Below are 26,170 nucleotides of genomic sequence, written 5' to 3' on the forward strand. Positions count from 1 at the left end.
GCCGCTGTGGGCAAAAGATATGTTTAATAATAATTATTATTAGTAGTAGTTATATTATGTCTGTATAAGAGATTAAAATTGTTAGAATAACTCACACATCTGTTAAAGAGGATGCCATCTTTTTCTTAATGTATGCTAATCAGCGCCATAATATACATATGTTATTTAACTCCTTATAAGATACAGGTGTTAAAGAAACGACCCAATTACTCCTATTTTAGTAATTAGAAGACAAAAACTAGACCGACGAAGGTTGAAATTCTAAATATGTGAAAACGAACGTTAACTGTCATACATGACCAAATTATTACATTTACAAGCTATAAAACATTAATTTTAACCACAAAGAACGGATTACATTATTCTCTGTATGTTTTTCATAAATTCCGTTTTTCTGCGTCGGTTAAGCTGACACCGTAACCCAATGACGCAATGAGAACGGTACTGTTATTTAAGTATCGCCCTTACGTGCATTTCTCATTTAAGATCTCTCAGATTCAATGTCAAGGGATCGATTTATTTGGCAAGTGGACGTGTATACGATTGCCAAATACATAATTCAATAGTGGAAAAGCTTTACGAGAAGTTTTGCGAATTACTTTAGAGGAAAGATTTATTTTTGTCTTTCATAGCTTTCCTGTGATAGCTTCGAAATATTTGACAAAGATGGGCAGTTAACCACTTTGCTACAGAGGACTTGACGCTGCCAAGTATACATTTTAGAGAAATCTGAAAATCGATATCCACCTGTGAAGATACAAATGTATTTGGCAATTATATTACAACACATAGGAAAATGTTAGATTAAAGTGGTGTGTTGGCCTGGGTATCCGGAAGCATTATCCAGGATGGTCCTCGCTAAAATTATTTGCGCTGGTTCGGCTGTCGTGTGTCAGTATAATAAAAAAAGGAATCCAACAATCGATAAGACTAAAACTAGCACTTAACATCAACGGTGGCGTTTCTCACTTCAAACCCTATCCTTAAAAATTATGAATAAAAGTAAATGCGGTACGGTTTGCGGTCTATATTAAGTGCGCACCCGACAGCGGTTAAAATTTAACTATGACTGAACACCATCTACCGTCTCCGGTTCGTGCGTCTGAGTCAAATCAACAATTATTATTGTAATCCTTCTTTGACTGATACAGATTTAGCGCGAACAAGGGGTATTGCAAAGAACATAAGATGTATTTTTGCAAAGTGTGTTCCGTGGTTGGTTGTTTGCTACTTAAGAAGAAAAACTTCAAAGAACATTACAAAGCTAAAAACCAGAAGCACGGACATAATTTCTTTTATATATTTTAATTCCAGAAACTAGATACCACTTAATACAATTGTAATAAAATGCTGCCATGAATTATACGTGTGAACACTTGTGTAAATGACATAACATCTTAAGTAACTTTAACCTTAAGTTATATTCAGAAGAGCAGTAGCGAGGAATAAAGGCCATACGTTAAAACAGTGTAACTTTTATGGCTCCAGTTTTACAAACGGGCTCACATTAAATGCATTTCAACACTGCTTATAAGTAGGTGTTATATTTGAGTATTATGACCATGGTTTCGGTTTTAGCGGCTATTCATAAAAGAGTTAAATAAATTAGTTAAAGGGATGTAGGGATATCTTGTATGGAGGCAGTTTAGTGATTAACATGAGGTCATGATCCAAACCTTGTGGGCTGTGATTTTTTTTAATTATGTGTTTAACAAATGCTCGAATTATAATGGATCATAATTACATATCAGGATGATTATCTTTTATCTTCTATTAAGGGTTGTACCGCCACTACAATATTGTATATAAACTGTATACATTATATAATGAATGAATTTAGTATAATTTATGTTAATAAATTAATATACAAAAAATAATAACTAAACCTTTAAATGTAATATTTAAAATATATTATTAAAAGGAGTCCCTTTAGTTCTGAAGATACTAGGAGCGTTCCGTCTTTAGACAAGACTAATTCTTGGTCCATGGTAGCTGCCAGCTCTTCTGTATTCAGTGATGTTGATTAACGATGTTGTTATTTCCTTAAAAAGCCTCATAGCGCTTTAAATTTGTTTTAACACATACGAGTATAAAAGTTATCACGCCACCCTTGACTTTCGCAACAAATGTCTTGAATTTATATTTCCGGTACTTTGGCATATTTTGACGATTAAATGAATTAAATAAAATTTATGGCCAGCCTATTGCCTCTTATACATGGCGTCGGATATCAAAGATCACGGTCAGGCGCCGGTCAGCATATGCGATGACATATCATATTTATTGCATATGCCCTGCCAATGTAGGTAGTGATGCATGATCCACTTCTGGACATATGTTATACCTCGAAATATGCTATCTGATATGTCATCTCTGGTTTACCGTGTTAGAATGTGAATTATGACTTTCTTTTGAACATCTAGAATCTAGGCGAATAAGAGAACATGCTGAAAAATATTTAAACATGCACAATACTTTTTGAACTACAATTTATCATATTTATTTCCTATGGGAATTATAGTAGGTGCATTAAATCAGTAGACTTAACCTCATAGTCAAGGAAGTGACGCTCAATCTTGGGGAAGCTTTGAATCCCAGATGTGGACCAAATGACTTTCCTAACCGTACTAAGACTTGTTCGTACGGTAATGGACGTGAGGATGACCGCATCACTTAGAGCCAAATATCGACAATATGTCTGTTATCACCCGACGTATAAATAAAAATGATCTATGAAGTACAGAAATCTTATGGCAAGACCGATGATAAAATAAACACTGGATTATTATAAAATTGCTTAAAAATTTCAATCACTAATACAACCGTGAACCGGTCACGTCATTCACATGGACAAACTCAAAAAGGTTCTTCATTCAAATTTTTAAACATATCAACTAAATACATAAAGGATTTAGAAACAAGCGTGACTTATGTCAAAAACGTACTGAGTTTTGGTGTATGAAAGTCATAGTTAATAGTGTGTCTCGATTCTGAATATCATCTTTAAATCTTACTATTATAAATTAAAGCCTAAACCAAAACGTATTGCTCTCAAACAGCTTAACAATGGTGATTGTAAGTCAAACTTCCTTTAGCAATGACAAAATGTTAGGGCTTTCCTTAAGGACAGGGAGCCTATGTCCCGTCGGCAGTTATAAGGCAATGTTCTAACAGTAGTACACTTGAACATTAGACGGTTACAAGAGCTATATTGTCTGTGAACATTCTTTGAGAACATTTCACCGTCATGGTGAATCCTATATACTACCTTTCATAATTAGGCCAGCAGTTTATACAATTACACGCATAATTCTTTTTCCAGTATCTCTTCAATCAGTAAAATTCGCCAGTCAAGTTTTGATATCTCTTGTCCATCGCGAATCCGAAGAATGAATAAAAAATTTTAAATTGATTTTGTTTAGGTTTTAGATTTTTTTGGTTTAGTAATTGTTTTATTTAATAATTGTATGATTTCTTTGTGTATGTCATGTTTGCCTATAAGTGCTTGCCACATTAAAATTGTATTTTGTGGGTGTTTTACTCATGTAATAGTGTAGAGAGCGTTGGCTTTTAGCTTTATCAAAAAAAAAATCCTCTGGCTTGACCCCAGTCTACTATCGAATGTTTCGTTGCAAAGACTTAATTTTTTTAACAAGAGGTTTAATTTATTGTTCTATTACGTAGAGATTAACGTCTGTATTAAAGTATAATAACACGGCTTTGCACAGCTTGATATTTCTTAATAAATATTTTAGGAATTAAAACAATAATAGTTTGAGTTTTTCTGTTAAAGATGCAGAATTATGATATACCTACATTTTTTATGGCCGATACATATAAATTTAAAAATTAAATACAGGCATTATTTTTGTTAGCAAAGAAAGATTATAGGTTGAAATAAGTTGAATACATATTACACCGTTGGAAACACACTGTCCGTACATCCGTATGGCGGCAGTTCAATACTAGCTGAATACAATGCGCGTGCGTCGCATTGCGTTGTCACCAGTCTGTACCATTCATACTGATCGACAATGAAATATTTTTAAACTAGAAAATGACACGAACATCATCTTGCCTTTGAAAAAGTTAATGCGTGACGTAAATAACTAATCGGTTATAAGCGTTCTACTCATTAAGCCTATTTCTCCTTTAAAAATAATTTTTTAATTTATATTCTATGAGTAAAAATATACGCATTAAAAATAGGCGATAGTTTATTGCGAGTTCTTCTCGTCCGTTCAACGCAATTGATTTTAGAACTTGCATTTAATGTAAAATTAGAAGCAATTAATATGTATTTTTATTGACGTTCATAAATAAGTGTTTGTTTTACCTAAATCAAGAATGGTTTTAAATTTGAGTTTGGACTCAAGTCAATTTGAACTGAAATAAAACCTCCTAAAATTAAGCTACCGACCATCGGCGACGACCATCTTTGGTATTATTATGAATGTCAATTAAAGAGTAAAATCGACGTGACCATGTAGTACAAGTTTTTTTTTATAATCGCCAATCAAATAGTTGAATCAATCATTTATAAAGATAAAAATATAGTTAATATGTATATATTCGTCAAATTATAAATTTTATATCATAGAACAAAAAAAAAGTTATATTATAGTCATTATTAATTATCAAAATATATGATCACGTGACATAAAATAAAAATATAAATTAGTCACAATGTACGTATTTATCTTAAAAAGCAAAGGCAAATACATCCATCAGTATTATCGATTCACTTTGAAGAATGTATTAACTTCACAATTTAGCCATCACTGTCAATCACTAAGCATTCAAATGATAATAAATTCCAAGCACCCGTGTCCAACCTTCGTTTCAACCTTCGAATACATCAAAATAAAATTATCGGGAAATGAAGGGCAGTTGGCATCTCTATTATCTTGTCAATTGAAGCCACTTTACTATGAGATGTGTTCACCACAATCTGTTCGTTCTATAAATAAAATGGATTCGCATACAATCCACTTAATTTATAGCTATTTTGGACACAATGTTCGCAAGTGTTTTGTAACCTACCGCCTGCAGGCTCCTTATTCGGTAAATTTAAATCGAATTGCAGTTCGTTTATTTGGAAGTAAATACGGGCGGCTTTTAAATCGCATACTTTGAATGGATGGGCTATGTTGATGTTTTAAAATATCAAAAAGAACTCTGTCTTTATGCTTTTACACAAAACGAAACAGTCGATTCAGACTTCAAGAGACATAACAAAATTATTTTAACATATTACGATAGATATATATATATATACTAGCGGATCCGACAGACGTTGTCCTGTCTATACGTCTTTAATTCCAGCACATGGTCTACAATAACACAATGAGAACAAAACTTTTTTTTATTTTGATCGCAGCGCTAACTGTCGGGACAGACTAAAATTAAAATTCGAATATTATTTAAAATTTGACAGTGCGATGGTAGCGCCGTCTGTCGGATCCAATGTAAAACATTCCAAAATCAAAAACTACTAATTAATTAAAAAAAACATTGTCCAGCGGACAAAATTGTGAATCTAAACCATTCTCGAATCTCCACGAACACACACAAAAAATTTCATCAAAATTGGTCCAGTCGTTTAGGAGGAGTTCAGTCACATACACACGCACACAAGAAATATATATATTAAGATATATATATATATTAACATAAACTAACACCTCTGACCTCCATATCAGGTGATTTCCTCCCGTTATTATAATAATAATAAAGCCCGTTTAATTTCCAATCATGAAAAAAGATAATATATAGCTTATATTATTAACCTTCTTTTATTTATATTGTTATATATAGGATATATAACATTATAGTATATACATCTTACCTAAATTCAGTACCGTCGATCGAAACCCCTTCCCGAAGCCCTTGCCGTTATAATAAATACGTAAATATTTTGTACTGAGTATTGTCATAAAGTGTAGAGTGAGTAAGCGGCGCCACTTGCCGGCTAACAATACGACCTCTCAGATTATAATAATTATTTACATATAGAATAAGCTAAACTATTTTAACAGTTTTTGATCAAAAGCATTAAAACTATTATTATATCAATGTTGTCACAAAGATGAAATATTGAATAAATAGTCGTCGTTTAAATAAATTCTTTATTATTATTTATATTATTAAATTCAATATTAATAATATATCTAATTAATAATAATTAGCTACATATTATTTAGAAGTGCACTAATCCGGTAGCCTTCCAAAAGGGAATGCGAAGAACTAAGGTACTGTTTTCTTTATAGCAGTGATCAATCTTCCTAAACAAAATTGTTAAAAGAGATTAAACAAGTAAATTTCCTTGAATGATCAGCGATGAAGAGATGAATCGGAATATGATTCTGAGTATTAAAAATCTAAATCCCCTGGTTATATGTCATGAGCGCTAATAAACATGAAGTTGACTAGATTACAGTAACTATTAAATCACCGGACGGTATCTTAGCGATTTGTAACAATTGCTTTACCTAATTCACATTTACTGACATATTTCATTACAGGGTGTCTCTATGTCGCAACACAGGCGCCGCACGAGCCGCTGTAATGAAATTAGTCACGTTTTAGACCTTACCATATAATTTATATTTCACAAAATGAGTTCTATGTCTTCGAGATACGGGCAGACAATTCTAGTTGTTTAAAGAATGCGCGTTTCATAATGAACGTTTAGTTAGTGTTTTGATGAAATATTCAAGTTTCAGCAGACGTTTTTTTGAAATTGCAAACATTCCATGCACTAAATTAAAATGTGATGTCTTGCAATAAAAATATATTTGATGTCTTGAGTTTTTTTGGAATATAAATGTACTATATTATCAATACACACACTAAATAATACCTTCGCTTGTGAATTAAATGAATTCATAATTTTCTTTAATATTGCCGTTGAATATTTCATAACTTCCTTATAATTATTCAAGACTACCATTTCAATGAATACATTGATGTTATGACCTTTTATCAATCCTTCAAGTGACAGGTCAAGTTTGACCAGTGTCATTAATTACTTTATTGACATAATTCCATCAAATAAACCGATTTATAAGACTGTCACGTTTTTAATTTGAAAATACCAACTTTATTAATTTATTTGGGATTCTGGATAAAAACTAATAAACAAATGACCATCGCGTTAATAGAAGTATAAATTTATTGCTCAGCAGTGACCATAGATGCAATAAAGTGTTTTTATATTTTCTTTAATGTTTTACCCCCTTATTTTAATAATTTTAGGGCCTGTTTCACAATGTATGGATAAAGTGCCAAATAGCTATGCAACACATAAATTATTCGAAATATAAAAGTGCCAAATAAGCTCCTTCGCATTTCATGACGTATAGCGCTATCTGACAGTCGTGAAACGCAAAAATACTATTTATCCTACCAATAAATAATGAACAGCTGATTTGGAACTTATGAACTTATAAACATTGTGAAACAGGCCCTTAGAAATACAAATTATATCTTACTTTCGTATCAAGAATAGATGCAATTATGTTAAAATTTATATAAGAAAATACATAAATACATGTTCAAAGATTATCTTCATTATCAGAAACATAATATATTGTTCTACCAAGTACTTTATCCTCGACTGGCCCTTCAAGTGGTCATTTGTAAGGCATCAAAATTCAGGCAATCGCGCACATTATGTCGTTTTATGGGCGATAAAAGCAGTTAAATTCGAAAGTAAAGCTCAAATAAACATTGTAAAAACACATTTGCACTTTATTTATATGACAATATATGATTTTATAAAAACACTCTAATTTCCTATACCACAAATGTGAAAATTGAATAAATAGCAGATAAATATATCATTTTTATAAACAATGCGCATGTTACGTTTTGTGTTCCGAGAAGAATTCACTAATCTAAATATTAAGTGCACCAATAAGGGTTTCACAGTAAATTAACACCTTTGCATGAATTATGTAATTTATTACTTTGACAAGGAGTTGATTTGAGATTTAAAATATTTTACTTAAACGGTGCGAACTCAATTGCGCCGAAGTAAAATATTATGCCCATCTTGCAAATAATATTGTCGAGACAGTAATAATAAAGAACTTCAATTAGTTGAAAGAGCGATGTAGGTGTTATCCTGCATTAATAACGGTACTTTTGTAAATGAACCGACCTGTATGTATCAAATCAACGGGATCTCGGAGATGGCGATAATTTGGCTATACGATGTAACGAATTACAAGGTTATGTAACTGTAACGAGCGAATTTTATTTTTAGTTTGGCTTGTGGCAGTATTGATAATTTCAGAAGCCTGTTGAGGTTAAATCGTATTAATGAGCCATTTCAGATGATTCATTTAGAATCAGCATCGTCAAGAGAACTAGACGCGTTTGGTTATAGTGCAAACGAATATCAAATATATATATTGTGTACCTAAAGTCAATAATCAAAACTTTAAAATGAAAAAGTCAAGAAATAATGATTATTAGATTATCAATTCTCTTGTTAATAGAATGGGTTTCACTCAGGCGCATTAGATAAGGTTTAGCAGGATAAGAAAACATATGCACTACCAGATAACAACATAAACAGTAAATTTAAAAAATACTATTATTTGCATTTGTCGCGCTCATAAACTGGACTGCTATGGTAACATTTATACAAACCACAGTTTTATAATGTAACTTAATTATGATTCTATTATATTATTCTGTAAAATAAAGTTAAAAAGTAAAAATATAAGTTAAATATAACACAAATAATTATTACTACCAACAGTTCATTTTAAGTTTAACAACCTCTCTTTTGGAGACTACTAATATTCAAAATTGTAATTTCACAAAAAATTGTAAGTGTGAAATATAATTACTTATTACTTATATCCTACAAATCTGTGAGTAAGTCAAAAGAGCGTTCATTCTATGCACTTCGACTTACATTAATTATGCAAACACAAATACAAAATCATTTTCTTTTCATTTCCAAATCGATATTGTTATTATAATTTTCCTTGCTTGTTAAACTTTAGTTAGTAGGAAAAAATGTAATTAATTTCTTTTATTAATTGGGTTTAATATCCGATTATTTTACTGTATATAATGCAAAATAATCGGTGCTGTAAGTTAGTAGAATGAATAATCAAACTAAATCTTTCTTACATATTATATAATTCTATGTAATAATTACACAAAGATGTAATATATCCCTTAATCTTATAGTAGTACCATTAACATTTTTAGTTAATTTATAAATACATACATATGTATGAAGTGCGACAAACAAATAGCCTGTACTTCAAATCGAATACGTTTCACATATAGGTCATACTTATTCCTCAACAGACGGTGCCCAAAGGACAGGCTCAATAGTATAATTTATTTATGTAGGTATAATGTACACTTATGAACGTCCAAAAAAGAAATATACATTGAATGCTTCTACTTTTACATTTACTGCCAGTTCTCAAATATAAACTAAAGTTTCAAGTATAAACGTAAAATTATTTGTTGTATAAAGTATAAGTATAAACGTAATAGTAGTTTTGGTATTATCAAAATTTTAAATACGTTAAATTCAACTTCGTGTCATTTAAGAATGGTTTGCGTAACTTAAGAAAATCGCCTTATAGAACTTTAAAGGTCAACCTAGTTAAAAGCATGCAAGAATAGAAAACATTCTACATGTATTTTATAATTAAAAGTTTAATATTCCCATGTCATATGAAAACAGTGAAACAGTTATAAAGCAATAAAAGTTGTAGGTCGCAATATCATTGTCAAAATCAGTACTTAACTGGAATTACAACTATCACGGAAAATAATGTGGAAAAATACGTGAACCGTTTATATTTGGTGCCTCCCTGTGTTCTAAAAAATAAATTAAAGCTGCTCACATAGATGAGCGCAAACATTTCTAACATTTAAAAACAGAAATGTTACTTGGAAACTCCGACATTTATACAAACATAGGTTTATGGGTAAAGTAAATATTCAACGTAAATGCAAAAATTTTTTTTTTATAATAATACAATCTTTCGAAACTAATACAACAAATATTTCCTAGAGATATTAATTTGAAAATGTGTACTACAAAGCGGTATTAAAGTGAAGGGAATCAAATTATTTACACTCAATTTACAACGTCATAGAAAATGTACGATGACGAATCAGAGCACAACGTTTTACTTTTGTTTGTAGTCATCTAAAAGCAATATTGATTCTTCCAAGAATTGATTTAATAGATAGTGTTTTATGTAAACCATTCAGTAGCAGATTTTAGTATGTTATACATTTTGTGACAATTACTTATTAATTTTTTTATATTTAAGTTATTAATTACAAGTAACTTAGAGTATGTGTCGCAAATTTATCATTTGAGTACACTCGATGAGGTCGATTTTATATTATCATTGATTTTGTTAATTCTTCTTTGTAATAACAAATCGGGTGACCATATATATATTGTGGCACTTTTGAATAGCTAGATTGTCAACCACTACTACACTAGGCTAACACTGATCTCTCAGTTAATAATATACAGTTGAAACGTTACAGCATACATACAAAGTGTTCAGAAGCCACCTGTTCAATACGTATTGTATAATGATCAATGAGCGAATTTCTACGTACATTCTCGCACGAAACAATCAGTGTGTCTATCAAGGACATTATTTACGAGACATTTCTTATTATGTCAAGCGTATCTGAAAAGCATGCAAAGTTTTCATTTGGTACGAAATATTACATATACTGAAACACAATGTTGTTAATTAAGAGCTAATGAGTTAATGCAAAATGGGTGATAATATGTGTATATTTTTTTGAAATATATTATGTAAAAAAGTAAGTAGATCATGTTAAATAAACAAAATACAGAAATATAAAGTTCAGGCTATATTGTTGGAACCAAACACATGACAAACAAAAAATATATTTTTAATTATATAGCGTTTTGTATATTCATTTTTATTAAAATTCAAAATAAACTAAATACTTCATAATGAAAATCATTAAGTTTGTACTGTGATTTCAAATTTCGACGCCACTATTTTTCATATTGTGGTTGTAATTAACTGCAATCTCGGCATTGTAAAAAATATAAAAAATACAATCTGAAATCATCGAACATTTAAATGCGTTATCTATAAATGAATGCGCTGAATTCAAAGGCGTCATTTCAAAAATTTAATCAAACATAAATTCTCACTTAACTTACTTATCTTGGCTGTATTGTTAGCTTATCTCGAAGATAAAACGCAATTAAAAATTTGTTCTAGCAATGAATACACAACGATGGTGTGATCAACTAAAAGGCTAGCAGTGTTAATCTGATTTCACTTTCGTTTTGTGCGAAGGTTGCATTTTAAATTAATCTTAAATAATCGTATGCTCTTTTACTTGGAATATGGTTCGGTAGCGTTAGAAAAGATTTGAAAGTTATACAACCAATTTTAATATACCTTACCAGTATATTGTTTATGTTCTCAGTTGTGTGTTATTTTGGAATAATAGAATCGAGATACCACCAATTTATTGACTTTCGTAAGTAATCGCCTCATATGAGGCGTAACTTACTGTGATTTTAATAATTGAATTCCCATCGTAAAACCAGGGCTGCAGTTAATTTATAGTACTGCAAGTACTATAAATTATCTTAACTGTTATCAGTTAAAAATAATTCCGTAATCAGTTATTAAAGCTATTGTAGCCAAACAAAACAATCAGTTTATAGTCATTCGTTATATACCAGAATCAGCACGAACATTTTAGATATAGTAAGTAAATACAGTGCTAAATTAAAGAAAATCACTTTTTTAACGGATTGAAGTTATGTATTATTGTATTGTATACTTATAATTATTTAAACATAATTTTAAATTTAACCGACGTTTCGCGTGCTTTACACGTGTAAAAGTTTCTTTAAATGTGTAAAAGTTATGTTAATAAAAGACAATACCAGTGCTAAATTAGTTTATTATTCGAACTGCTTTATAGAAGATTTTTACTTGTACATAGATAGTTCTCACTTAACGATTCGCAGTATATGCAATGACGTAATTATAGCTAATTATAGCCCTCGATATAGATAATAAAAATGTTCTGACAAATAGATCACTCAATTATCAGCACATCAAAGAGTTAGCAATTAGCGTTTCTATTTTTTACTATCCGATACAAAAACTCAACACGTAACACAAAACAAAATAATCATTCTAAGAGAACAGATGTCTGTAGTCATCATGTTAATTAGAAAATACACAGATTTAATAACTTAATTATGTTTTTTGCGTTATCCCATTAGTTTTGTCTGTCAGATCGATAATGTTAGCAAATGTCAATGACAATAAAGGATTACACTTCAACAAATAGGTAGTACATATATTCCTGTTTTGCCAAAACAGGAGTATAATAATATTTACTTCTCCTCCTTACATTACTCTTTGATAAAAAACGTTAAAATAACTTAGAACCGTTCAAATACCCATAACTTACATTATTAGTATTAAAAATTTGTTTATGAAACTGCTGCTACTGCTAGCGCCATCTAATTTATAACTTAAGAACTACGTTGCGTCAAAGTGAACGTATGCACATATAAAGTTAGAACGCTATTTACGATCTTAAATGATTACACTCCACTGCCGTAATATAGTCACGGCGCCACCGGTACTAGAACTCCATTCCATCAAAGATTGTTTTTAATAGAAAAGTAAATCTCTGTTTTGAAAGGAATCGGAAGAAATAGACAAAAACTTGTGGTATACAAAAATATTGATTTGTTCGAATTTCTCCCATTCGAACTATAATATCCAGTGTAGAGGAAGAACATTTTAATGAATTTTATAAATTGTGAAATCGTGTTAAACATATGTATTTATAATTGAGTTAAAAGGCTTCCATGTAAATCAAATTATTTCACACAGATTACCTGTAAAATATGTTAAATTATTATATTTACTTAATGTATTTATACTGAACCGTCACGGAACCGAAAGATAATCTTTTTGTTATTCCATTTTAAGACAAATCTTGTATTGAATGACGACTATTATGATTCAAGAGAATATAATTCCAAGACCCCAGTTCTAGTTTACCGACAATTAGTCCAACCAGTTACGAAAGTGCTCTTAACTGAAACATGAATTAACATTTTAAACAAACATATACGAAGCATAAAGTAATTGAAAATGTTTAAATACAATTTATATAATGATGGAAAAGCAATAGTATTAAAATAATAGGATTCTATACTAAATGAACCGGTGGGACTTGTTTAAATATGTTTGTAAGTATACAAAAAGTTTTGCAAAAACTAAATCGTAAATTTATCTAACCACATATTACGATAATTAAACGAAGTGTTAATTTAATTCCAAATGAACCGTCAGTAGTACACAAATATGATTAATGCACAATGTTTAACACTGTAAGTACTTTACATAATCTAATCAGTAATTAATGAATGATTAATTGTCTTTAAACGAAGAAATTTAATGTTTTCTGTTAGGTTTTTAATACAAGGTATATTATGGATAATCAATCTTTCGTAAAATAGTAACCACGTGGTCAAATAATTGTGGCATTTATTCTAATAATTTTTAAAGTATCAGTTATCCTATACCTGTGCTTACATGCGATATATGTTTTGTTGTTACGAAAATTTATGGGCCTTTTTAGCTTATCACATTACATATATTAGAGGTCTTTAACGGCGATAGAAGAATGTATCGAGTATGGTTTTGACAAATTCCCAAGGACTAAAATTAATTCTATTTTTTGCTTACTCACAAGTCTACTGCTTGGATTGATTTGAATAATTGAGGTGTCGAATGATTTTATTTTCAGCGATAAAAATACAATTTTCGTGCACGATTTTTATACATATTTAACTCTATATATTAATATACGACCACTGCAATTTAAAAAAAAATATTTTGATTTTATACTATTCGACGCAATATTCCAAAATTAAGGTAGGTTATAATAAATGTGGAATCTGGTGATAAACAATAAAAATCTTGTTTCTAATTTATATTAGGAAAACTACTAACCTCCTTTCGCGCCTTTTTCGTTTCGATGTGCTTGTACCTTTTATGGTCCTATATAAGGTCATCATCTTGAATACACCTTTGAACACTACACAGACACGAACACTCACACTTGCACTTTTTCAAACTCTCGCTTAGCAATCTGAAATAGAGATAATATGTTTATTAATGTTTATGCACGAATTAAGAAATATTCGTTGTTAGAAATTGTCGTATCGTAGTCGTTGTTAGTGGTCAAATGAAACTTGTGATATTTGTGCAACCGAACCGGTAGATTCGGAGGTAATAAATTGTAGGCTTAGTCTATTATATCTTAAATAATATAGATTAACGCTGAAGGAAATGTATTTCTAATATTATTATATTAAATGTATAATATTTCTTCGAAATAATTTCATATCTATCCGATCTGCTAATGATTTGATTAAAAGTGTGCACTATAAAGTACCAAGTTGTAGACATATGTTATGGGAAAAGTATGACAATTGAATGTATATGAATGGTTGTTTAATCTAGGTTATTAAGAAGGAAAAATAAACATTAAACAATACCAAGCGATCATAAAAATATAACGATACGATATTTCTTAATAACTTATATAAACTCTTACTAAACACTATAATATAAACAGTAAAAATATTAACGTGCTACTACTACTACTTTAATTCTTATTTCTTTTTATTCTACAATTTAAAATTACATTAATTTGTAAAACTCAAAAGCTTGCTGTATTAGGCCTCTCACATTTTTACAGAAATAAAATTATATTACAGCATTTACTCAACCTCTGGAATTTGTAACTATATTCTAGACATGCACATCAGTGTTTAAGACACATTTTTCGATGCCCAAAACAATAACTTGCTGTGGTTGCAAAGAATCTTCTACTTTCACACAATTGGCCAAATGAACCAATCAAGGTCTTTTGAACTTTGAACTGGACATAATTCTATTGTAATTAACAGCAATGTAGGACAAAAATATCTCATACTGTCAAAACACATTAACTCTTTATAGCAATTGGAATTCCTAAAACCTATCCATCAATTATTTTGAGTGTCAACACGTTAGTAGGGCAACGATAGTAAACGAACCGGTTCATTGACCTACTAACCGCATATTATTTTTATATCGAATAGTTAAGCTATTTATAATTCTTTTTTTCCATACAAAAAGGTAGTATGTTTCTAATGGTTTCAGTTTATTTAGACTAGTTAATTAAATTTTGCTTTGTGTGATGAGTAAAAACCTGTCGCATAAAAACATTATTTATCTTAACGTCATAAAGAGCATGTTGTATTTTTGTGTTTGTAATGAATAAACTTAAAACTAGAAATTTAAACCCATACAATAAGAATACAAAGCGTTATTCTGGATTATTTCTTCAATTAATCTTAACAAAGCCTTTTCATTCATTAATTTAAAATTACATAAAGGTTTAATAGAGATGACTTATAAATAAAATATAAAAAATAAAAAGAAATACTTAACTGACAACTTAAATGTAAAAGACAGACTAAAAGTAACTAACAAATTAACTAACTATCTTATTGCTATTTATGGATTGATTCAACTTTTACAAAAGTATGTCGCAAACAATGCAGTTAGAGGACAACCACCTATTGTGGATGTGGTGAAGTGAAAATTGATTGATCTTCCGACTTTCATCGGCACATATACATTATTTTAGTCTGGCTTTAAAAATCTTCGGTTTCTTTCACAAATATTAAGGAATTTTAAGGATAATTTTTTTATAGAGAGATTTGTAGGAAATGCGAGCGGGATTGGCTTAGTGGCTTCACCATGCGACTCTCACCCTGAGGTCTTTCGTCTCAGTCGGTCTCGTCGGTCTATCGGTCGTTCTTGAGGGTTCGAACACCTCGAATCGTATGCGAATTTAACACTTCTTTGTGTGTGTGAGCAGCATGCCTTAGACCAAAAAGTAGGAGGTGTGTGAGGGACATAAGGCAGATCACCTCGTCAACCTAATGTAACTGATAAAAAATCTGAATCCAAGACTTAAAAAAAGTTCAAAGTGTAACTACGGAGGTAGGATTAAATAAAGAATTCATCCATCCAGGATATTACATTTCATTGGAAACCTACTAAAATACGCATAATACATAATGCTAATTCTATTATTTAATTAGTATTAAATGAATTAAGGGATTTCTCGCTGATTGTTTCGTTGTTTTTTTTTAAAGCGAGGGATAAAATGGCAGGAGGCTCATCTGATGTTAAGTGATGCCGCTGATACTGCCCATAGACACTCTTAATGCCAAGAGCTTGGAAGTGCATTACCGGCCTTTTAAGAATTGGTACGCTCTTTTCTTTAAGGACTAGGGTCATTTCCGAACCAATCCGACTCCTAAGTCCTACTCCTAAAATTTCAGTTGGCAGCTGGTTCCACAAAGTGGTGTTGCGCGGCAAAAACTGCCACGAAAAACGCTCAGTTGTGGAATGACCGACGTCTAGGTGAGGTACGATGCTATAAATAACAAGCAAGTCTTAAAATCAATTAACACTTTCACACAATCTGAATATTTACAAATATTTCTACATCTTAGATAGAAAAAAACTGGATCTAGACAAAAAATTATTCTAACTTATTATATAACCGCCACCAATAATGTATTGAATTTAAATTCTTGTGGCGCCAAGTTTTCTGTTCCCTGGGGAAATTTCTTCATAATAGAATAGCTCTTTCAACTTATTCCTCAGGGCTTAAGATGTGTATTGTATGCAACTTATATGCTGAGTTTTATAAAACTTAAATAAACTTTGATATTAGTATATATGAAAAAAGGTTCACCAAAATTAAGTAAGTACAATGAAGACTAACCGAATGCCTATCTTTGGCATCATGTGGCATTCTTTCGTTAGTTATTAACTCGGGCATAACTTCGTTAAAATATTATGTTGAAACTACGTATTACCAAGTGTCACACTATCAAATACTTAGATTCTGCACAAAAAATCTCACCAAACTGGTATTAACTTATTGCACCTACCGATTGACCTCGGTAAGTTTGATTAACACAGATGTTATCTGTTAAAAATATTAAGCCATTTATTTTTACAAAACGGTGAATAAATTGAGTTGGTATAAGTGTATTTGTAATCAAAGTCGATTTCAAAAAGTCTACGATTTCCTTGGATGTTCTCAGATCTTGGTCATTTAGAAGTTGGAATTGATTTACGGTTCTGATTGTATAAAACTAGATTTCAATAATATAATTTTAAATGATATTATGGGTCATTGCAGGATACAAAAGCGATTCAAAGTTTTTCTTGTTCTTTTTGCATCTATTTAATTGAGAATATTTTTTTATAGCCAAATGATAACAATAAGGGACCAAAACCGAGAATAAGGCCCAAATTCTAATTTGTACCTAAAGATACAATCTCGTCTTGAGCGTTGTCTTGTAAAAATGTCTCTTAAAACTTCACACGGAAATAATGGTTTGACAGCTCTTGAAACTAGCTATAAGTTTTATTTACGTTTTATGCAGTAATGCCTCTTGTATGTCAAAATCCAACACCTTATTGACACACGGGAGTCATACTTAGCGCTAAGTCTCATATCTATATATAACTATGAATTTAACCCCTAAAATATTTTGTTTCATACTTACAATAGAATGAAAAGTTAAAACTAATTGAAAGTAAAACTTTAACACCTAAATTAATTCGACCATGTCAAATACTTATTATAACGTTGGTAATCAAAAATTCTATGCAATTATGTGCATCGTTGTATTGAAACCTGTTAATAATCTTATTATTAGGTATTGGCCGAACGGCAAAAACTCGTTTTAAAATATTGAAAATTTATACAAAATTAAAGAACTGGTTATCATGCTTTCACTTCAATAGCCAAATAAGTGATAAAATTTTCATTTTAGACCTACGCAGTCAAAATTATTTTCATAACATTTTATCGATCTTGTGAAAGAATCGCGTAATACATGAGTAAGAATATTTTGCAACTGAAAGTTGTAAGAGCATTCTTGAGTCAGTGATGACAAGGTCGCAGAGTAAGGAAAAAGAAGCTAAACTTAAATGTTATTTAAATTTTATCAAAGATTTGACAAAACAAAGGTATCTACCTAATAAAATCCCAGAATGAAACTAACCTGTTATACATGTGTTTATAATATAATTATAGAGGGCATTCTCATTTTAATCATTATAATAACTGAAGAGCAAAAATAAAAATTTCTTCCGATCTACTTACATTATAGTTTAACAACAACTTTGGTAATCAACCAAAGTACAACAGAAGGGAGTAAAGTATGAACGCATTCTGGGTAAGGACATTTTTGTATGTCACAATTACAATGCAGAGGGCATCACTAAACATCCCAATAGAATACAATCTGCTTGCCAACGACTAATGACCTTCCAATCAATACTCATTCTTCTTAAAATAGCTCATGTTAGATTGGTTGGTTATTTCATCAGAAAAATTAAAGGATATTACGTTTAAATATTACACAACATATCCTAGAGCTAGTTAGGTTAACGTCCGAAAGGAAATTCGTTGCTGGTTTAATGATTATATTTATAATTTTGTGGTAAGTAGGTCACGTGCTCATTAGCGTTTTAGGATTGAACTATTAGCGATTTATAATTAATAATTTCATATTAGTACTAGGTTTTATTTATATATCACTTTTGTATTTTCACTATTCTCTTCTGCACTCCTTTTTTAACAAAAAATCCGATGTCAAAAGAGATGAAGATATGAGAAAAATATGAACATTACAAAACTCATTTAAAGGTTGAACTTCGTCCACTATAGAATTGAAATAAATCAATATTTTACAGATTTATGCAAATCTACTAGCCTTGGTTGAAGCAACGATCATGGTCAAGTGTTAGACGTCGCTTTTTGACAGTCATAAAATATAACATAAAATATACAGACAGAGAAGATATTTACTTAACATTTACAGCATTTGAACTGCGATCAAATTTGACAATGAAGTTTTTTATGGCAATACTTATAAGAGATGTCTCATTTAAATGCATTGCCATCATAAATTCAAAGAGCATATAAAAATAACCATACAATAGACTAAAAACAACACAAAGCTTACTTCTGACATCCAAATTTGTATTGAAATGACATGAAATTGGTATAAAACAAATGCACCGATTGTATTTGTCTTGATTGTATTCAGTTGATGTTAATATAATTTGAGGCTTTCGTAATAAAGGGAATGTCGCCAATGGTATACGTAAAATAAATTGTTACAAATGCGACAATGATTTGGTTAGGGCTATTTATGTACTGATAGCAAATAAGACATTGCAATGAGATTTATATATGGGTATATAACAAATGGATCCCTTAGGGTGTAGTTAATCCAAATCAACTCTAACAAAGTATTTTCAAGGGGACAAAATACTGAATAAATTATAGTAATAATTATAGCGCTACTTTTACGTAGAACTAAACAATCCACTATTAATTATGTCCTGTTAACATGAATCGTTTTTTTACAATTCCTCTTACAAGCTATATTATACTCTTATACTTTCTTAGTTGCTATAAAGCACTGATATATTCGACACCTAGACCTTGTACAAGATTTTTAAGTGTAAGACTACGTCATTAATGGTTTTTATACAGTGATGACTCAATAAACACATTAAGTATTTCGCGAATTCCTATAAGATTTACACAAAAAAGCAATAAAAACAAATTAAAGCGTATCTATAATAAATTTATAAAGATTTGATTACTGTCTCCCTTTTAAATAAAAAAATCAATATCTACCAAAATATTATGGATCAACCACATCAAATTTTATTAAACAAAAATTATAACTTCGACCAGCCTTTTCCTACATTATACATTAGAAAACGAAAACATTTTGCGTTATCAATCTAACCTAGGACAGTCTATAAAATCGTAATTTTTAACAAGAGTTCTCAGTTTCCTTATTTAAAACACACTGATAGTGCGCCAATCACCCCACGACGTCACTCGCAGATATACTCAGGCCCGCACGGTATAATACGTTTAAATCGTGTTCGTTTGATAACACCCGTGCGGTAACCTAAGTAACCTCGGTGCGGCTTTGTATACCGGTGGGGTTTGACTGCGTACTCGTTTGTCAAGACGGCTCGACGTAACGCTGGTACCGCCTCGACCCACGCACCCCTGCTAGTGCGTAATTGTAGATGTTGTCTTGAAGTGAAACTGCGCCTTGTTCTTATTTCTTGCTTCGCCGATTATTCTTGGATCACAGCTCGTTGTCACGGGATAGAGGAAAGAGCCCGAGTCTCTACGCGCGTCTGCACCGTGTCACGTCTGAAACGAGACTGCGCGTGTGCACCGTGTCAAGTCTGAACCGCGACTGCGCGTGTGCACCGTGTCAAGTCTGAACCGCGACTGCCACTGTCTGAACCGAGACTGCCTCGAGACTTTTTTTTTTTTTTTTTTTTTTTTTTTTTGAATGGAATCTCGCTGTTGGCCTTAAGGGCCTTTACAGCTCAGCACGGGCTGTTTGGCGAGCTTAGCTCAGCCGGAAAGGGGGGTTTCCCGCGACTCGCGCAAGGGCGTCTCCTGTGAGACTCGAACCTCGGCTTGGGCCGTCGCGGGGGGGTCAATCGCCTGAAGGGCAGGACGGAAGCTCACTGGAGTGAGCGAAGTGCGAAGTAAAGGTCCTCGCCTTCCCCGGTGAAGGCGGTTTTTTACCCTAATCTGTCTATTGCTACTGCTATTATTATTGGCCGCGCGGGCGGCTTTTAATTTATCGTTAGCTACTGTGATTGGATCATCCGGATCCGTTAGTACGTGTCGGGGCCTCCTACGAGCCTTTTTAGTCGGGAAGGGGTAGTAATTGATGCTTTTACGCACCAGTGGGTTGGGATGGTGTTTAGCCTTGTCGAAGTGGCGTTTGGACGCCAACTTCATCCATTGGGCTATGGTAGGGAGCTCCAGGTCATAGTGGAGATCGACGTTTCTCACGTAGAAGGGTGCGCCGGTCGCGATTCTCATGAAACGCGACTGTAGCACCTGTAACCGGTGGATGTACGAGGGGGCACAGTGCGCGAAGACTACGCTAGCGTAAGTCATGCACGGTCGGACGCAGGCCTTGTACAAGGTTACCTTGTGTCTAAGGGACATGTGACTCCTTTTATTTAGGAGGTAATGGAGGCGAGAGAGGACAAAAGCGGCCTTCTTGCGAACGGCGGCTACATGCTTACGAAAATACATGCCGCTGTCGAGCGTGACTCCTAGATATTTGACGGACTTTTGCCATGGAATGGCTTGTCCGTAAAGGGTGACCTCTTTTTTGAGGAGAAATTTTTCCCGAGTATTAGCGTTAGCACCGGGGTTGCCCCTGGCAAAGAGAACTGCAACGCTTTTCTCGGGATTTAATTGGAAGCCCCATTTCCGGAACCATTCGCCTAGCGACGTGGTTGCGGTCTGGAGTCTATCCACGATGACACCTCTGTCTTTATGAGTGGTATAGAGAGCGGTGTCGTCGGCATAGAGGGCTAGCTCCACATTCGGAGCCCTAGGGATGTCGCCGGTATACAGCGTGAAGAGAAGGGGCGAAAGGACCGAGCCTTGCGGTACTCCGGCCCTGATTGGACGAGGAGACGATAACGTTCCTTCCACGCGATAGCGAATTGAACGGTCGGACAAGAAGTCGTGTACGATACGCACGAGTCTCAGTGGCACTTGAAGGTGGTAGAGCTTGTAAATCAAGCCGTTGTGCCACACCTTGTCGAACGCCTTCGCTATGTCGAAGAAGAGCGCACCCGTGGCTCTCGGTTTCAGTGAGCTGTTCATCCCTGAAAGGATGTGCTCCGTGATCCGATGGACTTGATGGACGCACGAGTGGGCCGGCCTAAAGCCAAACTGCTCATCGGGAATGAGCCCCTTCTCTAGGGCATAGTCTAGGAGGCGCTTTTTCACTACCTTCTCGTACAGCTTGCTCAGCGTGTTGAGAAGGCTGATAGGGCGGTAACTGGTGGGATTGTTACGAGGCTTGCCCGGCTTGTGAATACCTATGACAATGGCCTCTTTCCACTGCGCCGGGAAGGTGCAGTTTTCGAGTAGGCAATTGAATATGGCCACTAGCAAGCATATCAGATGGGGCGGGAGGCACCGGAGGACCTTATTCGAGATGGCGTCGAGACCTGGAGATTTACGAGGCAGTGAACTCTTGATTAGAGTTTTGACCTCGGCGATCGACGTAGGCGGGAGCGGCTCGGGAGAGAGGGGCAGTGCGACTATGCGTTCGACTTCGCGGTTCACGTGTTCGACGTGCGCCGGGTCGCTATGGTCGAGATACGGCGTGCACTGCTCCACTAGGTTGACGGCTAAGCACTCGGCTTTTTCGTCGTCATCGAATGCGTCAGGCAGATTTGGACGCTTGAGAGGGGGCATAGAAGCCACCGTGTCGGTTTTAAGGGAACGCGCGAGAGACCAATAGGCCGTATGCGAAGGTGACAATTCGCTGGTAAGACGGTCCCAGCGTTCGTTTCTTATTTCACGCATGCGCTCTTTGACTCGGCGCTGCGAGGCGCGGAGTGCTCTGCGGTTATCGTCGGTCGGCACTCTGGCGAAGGCGCGAGTCGCCGCGTTCTTCTCGGTCAACAGACGCCTCGCGTCCGGGGGAAGCTCCCAGCGTTGAGCGAACTCATCTGGGACCTTCCGGGACGATTCGGCGACCTTGGTCTGAATGTAATTTGTGACCGAGGAGATCGCGTCTAACGCGTGAGCGGACGAGACTAAATCGTCAGGGATGTTAGAGAGGTCAGAAGTTTCGACGGGCTTGAGGGCCTCGTCTAGCTTCTGCCAGTCGACAATGGACTTGTACCTCTTCTCTTGGGTATTAGGTGGGCCGAATTCAAATTGAACCGGAAAATGATCTGAGTCTAATTCGTGTAGCACTTCTACGCTACGCGGCTGTAGTGCTACGTTTCGTAGAACCGCTACGTCTAAGACGTCCGTTGAGAGAAGGCCGTTACAAGTTATGCCGCGACGAGTCGGTTGAATGGGGGCTATGACATTGAAATTGAGCACGTCAATAAGCCTACTGAGGGCTCGCCCGTTAGGGTTTTCTTTTGAGCTATTCCAGTCCCCGTGCTTGCTATTGAGATCCCCGACCAATAAGACCGAGGGGCCCAGCGCAAACAGAGTCCTAAGATCGCTCTCTAGGATGTCCTTAGATGGAGGGAGATACACCGACACGATAATAATCGGCTGATGACCGGTCATAGCCACGCGTAACACAGAGCACTCTATGTTTGTTAGCGACGGCGGGTCTAGCGGCGAGCAGTGAAGCGCACGTCTATAGTAGATGAGCGTTCCGCCTTTCGCCGTAGGTCGGTCGTTTCTAACCGCGACGTAATTCGCGAATCTAGGTGCGCGGACGCTGGGTTTAAGAAACGTTTCCTGTACGAGGAAAATATCTATTTGGTGGCGAACGAGGAAATCTCGGACCAAATCTGCCTGCGGCTTGAAACCGTTTGCGTTAAATGTCACTACGGACAGCGATCGAGCCTTGACCCTAGACGTGGTCGTAGCTATTTCGGTGTGTTAGATTGTACAAATTGCCGCACGGATTGTAGTAGCAGGGCATGCTGAGAAACGACGTCAACCTTAGCGTTCACACCTTTAGCTGACGTATAGGCTTCGTGGAATGCAACCAGGGCATCCAAGTCTAACGCGCCTACAACGCTAAGCGCAAGATTAAATGCGCTGTGAACTTTTGCGGACTCCGCAGATGCCTCCGCGGGAGGGCGGGGGGCTTGAGGAGGAGGGCTCGCCTTAGGGGTGGTCCTCTCCGTTATGGCGGGTGTTGGCGCTGGCGCCTGGGAAGGCGCCGCAGGTGCCGCTTTGGTTGGTAGAGGCGGGAAGGCCTCTGACGTGAGCTGGGGAGGGCCCTCCGTTGCCGGGGGCTTGACCCAGGGGCTATTTTCGGGCTGCGGGGCCGGCACGTAAGTGGGCTTTGCTCCCAGGCCACGGCGGGCCGCGTCACGCCCCGCCGCGCGCCTAGACCCCGGCTTATGCGCCTTGGGGGCTCGAGGACAACCGCGATAATTCGCTGGGTGCCCCCGTTGCCCGCAAAGCACGCACGCCGGCGGCTCGGCGCACGGAAGTGTGCGCTTGCAGTCCGCGGTGCCATGGTCGCCTAAGCACTTAACGCAACGCGCCCTGGCGAAACAGTTACGGGCTGCGTGCCCGTAGAGTTGACAGCGATGACACTGTCGTGTAAATGAATGTTTGAGGGGAGTTTCGACCCTCAGTCCGGAGAGCTTGCAACACTCTCTGAGACCGAATATCTTTTTCCCGCTCGGAGTGAGATCTAGCACTACGAGTACCATATCGTACTCTTCCTTGGTAGTGCGTTGGAGCATTCTAAATACCTCCCTAACGGGGTACCCTTGCTCAACTAAGTCGGTTTGGACTATCCCGGAGTCTATTTCCTTCGGAATGCCCTTGACAACTACCCTGAGGACGCGCTCCTCGGGTAGGGGGAAAGTATGTCCTCCGATACCTTCAGAGCGAAGGTGGGAGGTTAAAAAGCGGTGGTGATCCGACGAAAACACCTGTACGCATAAATTATCCCGCAGCGTACGGGCTTTGTAATTTATCGACTTAGTGTCGAGGAGCTTAGAGAGGGCGGGCCATACACCCTTGTCCCTAATGTAAACGGGCGGCGGTGTTTTAATACGGTCCGCGGGACCGGACGGCGCGGGTTTTCCCGATAAAAGGGAGCTAAGATCCCTCTTAGGAGGGCTTGAGGGCTGAGTTGGCCTCTTGGCCGGAGGACCGCCTTTAGCCGAGCGCTTTTTCTTGCGCCCTACCGTTTCGAAGCCGTCTGACTCGTTCGACGACGTTTCGTTTAATGATTCCGCCCGGGCGGATTGAGTCGACATGCGCGACGAAGGCCGTGATTGGCTTATTAACTCATCGCTTACGCTTTCCGCACGGAGCGGTGAGCGCGAGCGCGAGCGAGACCCTGATTGGTCGGTGCGCGAGGTGGTACCGCATTCATCGATGCGCGTGCGAGAACCGGATTGGTCGATAATTAATCGCGATGCCTTCGCGGAGGCATTTTTATTATTTACCTTACGCGGCGGCGGTGACGGCGAACGCGGCGAGTCAGCGACAACGGACTCATTAAAGGCCCGAATAACGTCTGGATAACGTTTGTTTAAAAAGAGCATTAAACTGCTCATGTCAGGTGGGTCCTCGGACGCCATTCTGAAGGCGGGAAGCCAACAGTTTGACGACGAGTGTGTACCTAAGCCTACTGGTAGTGAGTACCTAAGCTAGTGATTTGCCCTAACGTGTATGCGTCTCCGCTGGTGATAGCGGAGGTGTGGTTTGTCACCGACCTAACCAGCCCGTAGGAGTTTGGGTAAATAGAGCCCCTACGGATGTGACAGGACCCGTCCAACAGTGGACCTGTTTTTAGCCGGTTGCTAGGAAAGTAGTTGGAGTACCTACTCCCTATCGCGTGCCTACTAAGAGGCCCGGCCGCCAACAGGACTTGGAGGAAGCGGAGGGGCTGTTACGCGCCTTGAAAAAGGCACGGTGATTGCACCCCGGACAAAACACTCCCGCACAAGGCGTTAACCGACAGATAACCGTTTGGCACCGTTAGGTGGCTATCTGAGCGGCCGCAGGTAAACCCGCGATCATAAATTGCAGCCTTCAAAGCCCGTTGTCCACCGAAGGCGCGAAGCGACCAATGAGAGCGCAGCAGGCGGCAAAGGCAGCAGTCGGAGAGCGCGTGCGCACTGTACACAGTGGCAAGCGGCGATGACTCACACGGAGCGAGCGAGAGAGCACTGGAGCAGACGTCCGCACGGGACGAGTGCCTCGAGACTCGCCCGCGCCGAGCTTAAGTACTCCACGAGTATACCGCGACGAGAGCTACGCTTATATACATTTGCGCCGGTATACCGCGTCGAGAGCTGTGACCCTTTTATTCGGCGAAGTATTCTATTTATTTATTTAATATATTTACATTCATAAATGAACCATATTTCTCACTTAAATCTGTATACATATTTTGTCTAACTTATAACTCTTAACACTCGCACATAATTTCTATCTATAGAGTTACAATTTTCAAACCTAACTTATAATA

General features: G+C 36.1%; 1 protein-coding gene across 1 annotated transcript in view; it reads right to left on the bottom strand.

Moving 5' to 3' along the window:
* LOC111003893 overlaps positions 1 to 26,170 on the bottom strand; it is a 125,027-nt gene that overhangs the window by 84,475 nt on the left and 14,382 nt on the right. Inside the window, exon 2 of the mRNA XM_022274647.2 lies at positions 14,043 to 14,181. Coding sequence (XP_022130339.2) covers positions 14,043 to 14,107 — 65 coding nt within the window. The 5' untranslated portion in view covers positions 14,108 to 14,181. The remainder of the gene's footprint in view (positions 1 to 14,042; positions 14,182 to 26,170) is intronic.

The sequence above is a fragment of the Pieris rapae genome, chromosome 1, assembly GCF_905147795.1.
Source record: "Pieris rapae chromosome 1, ilPieRapa1.1, whole genome shotgun sequence".
NCBI lineage: Eukaryota > Metazoa > Arthropoda > Insecta > Lepidoptera > Pieridae > Pieris > Pieris rapae.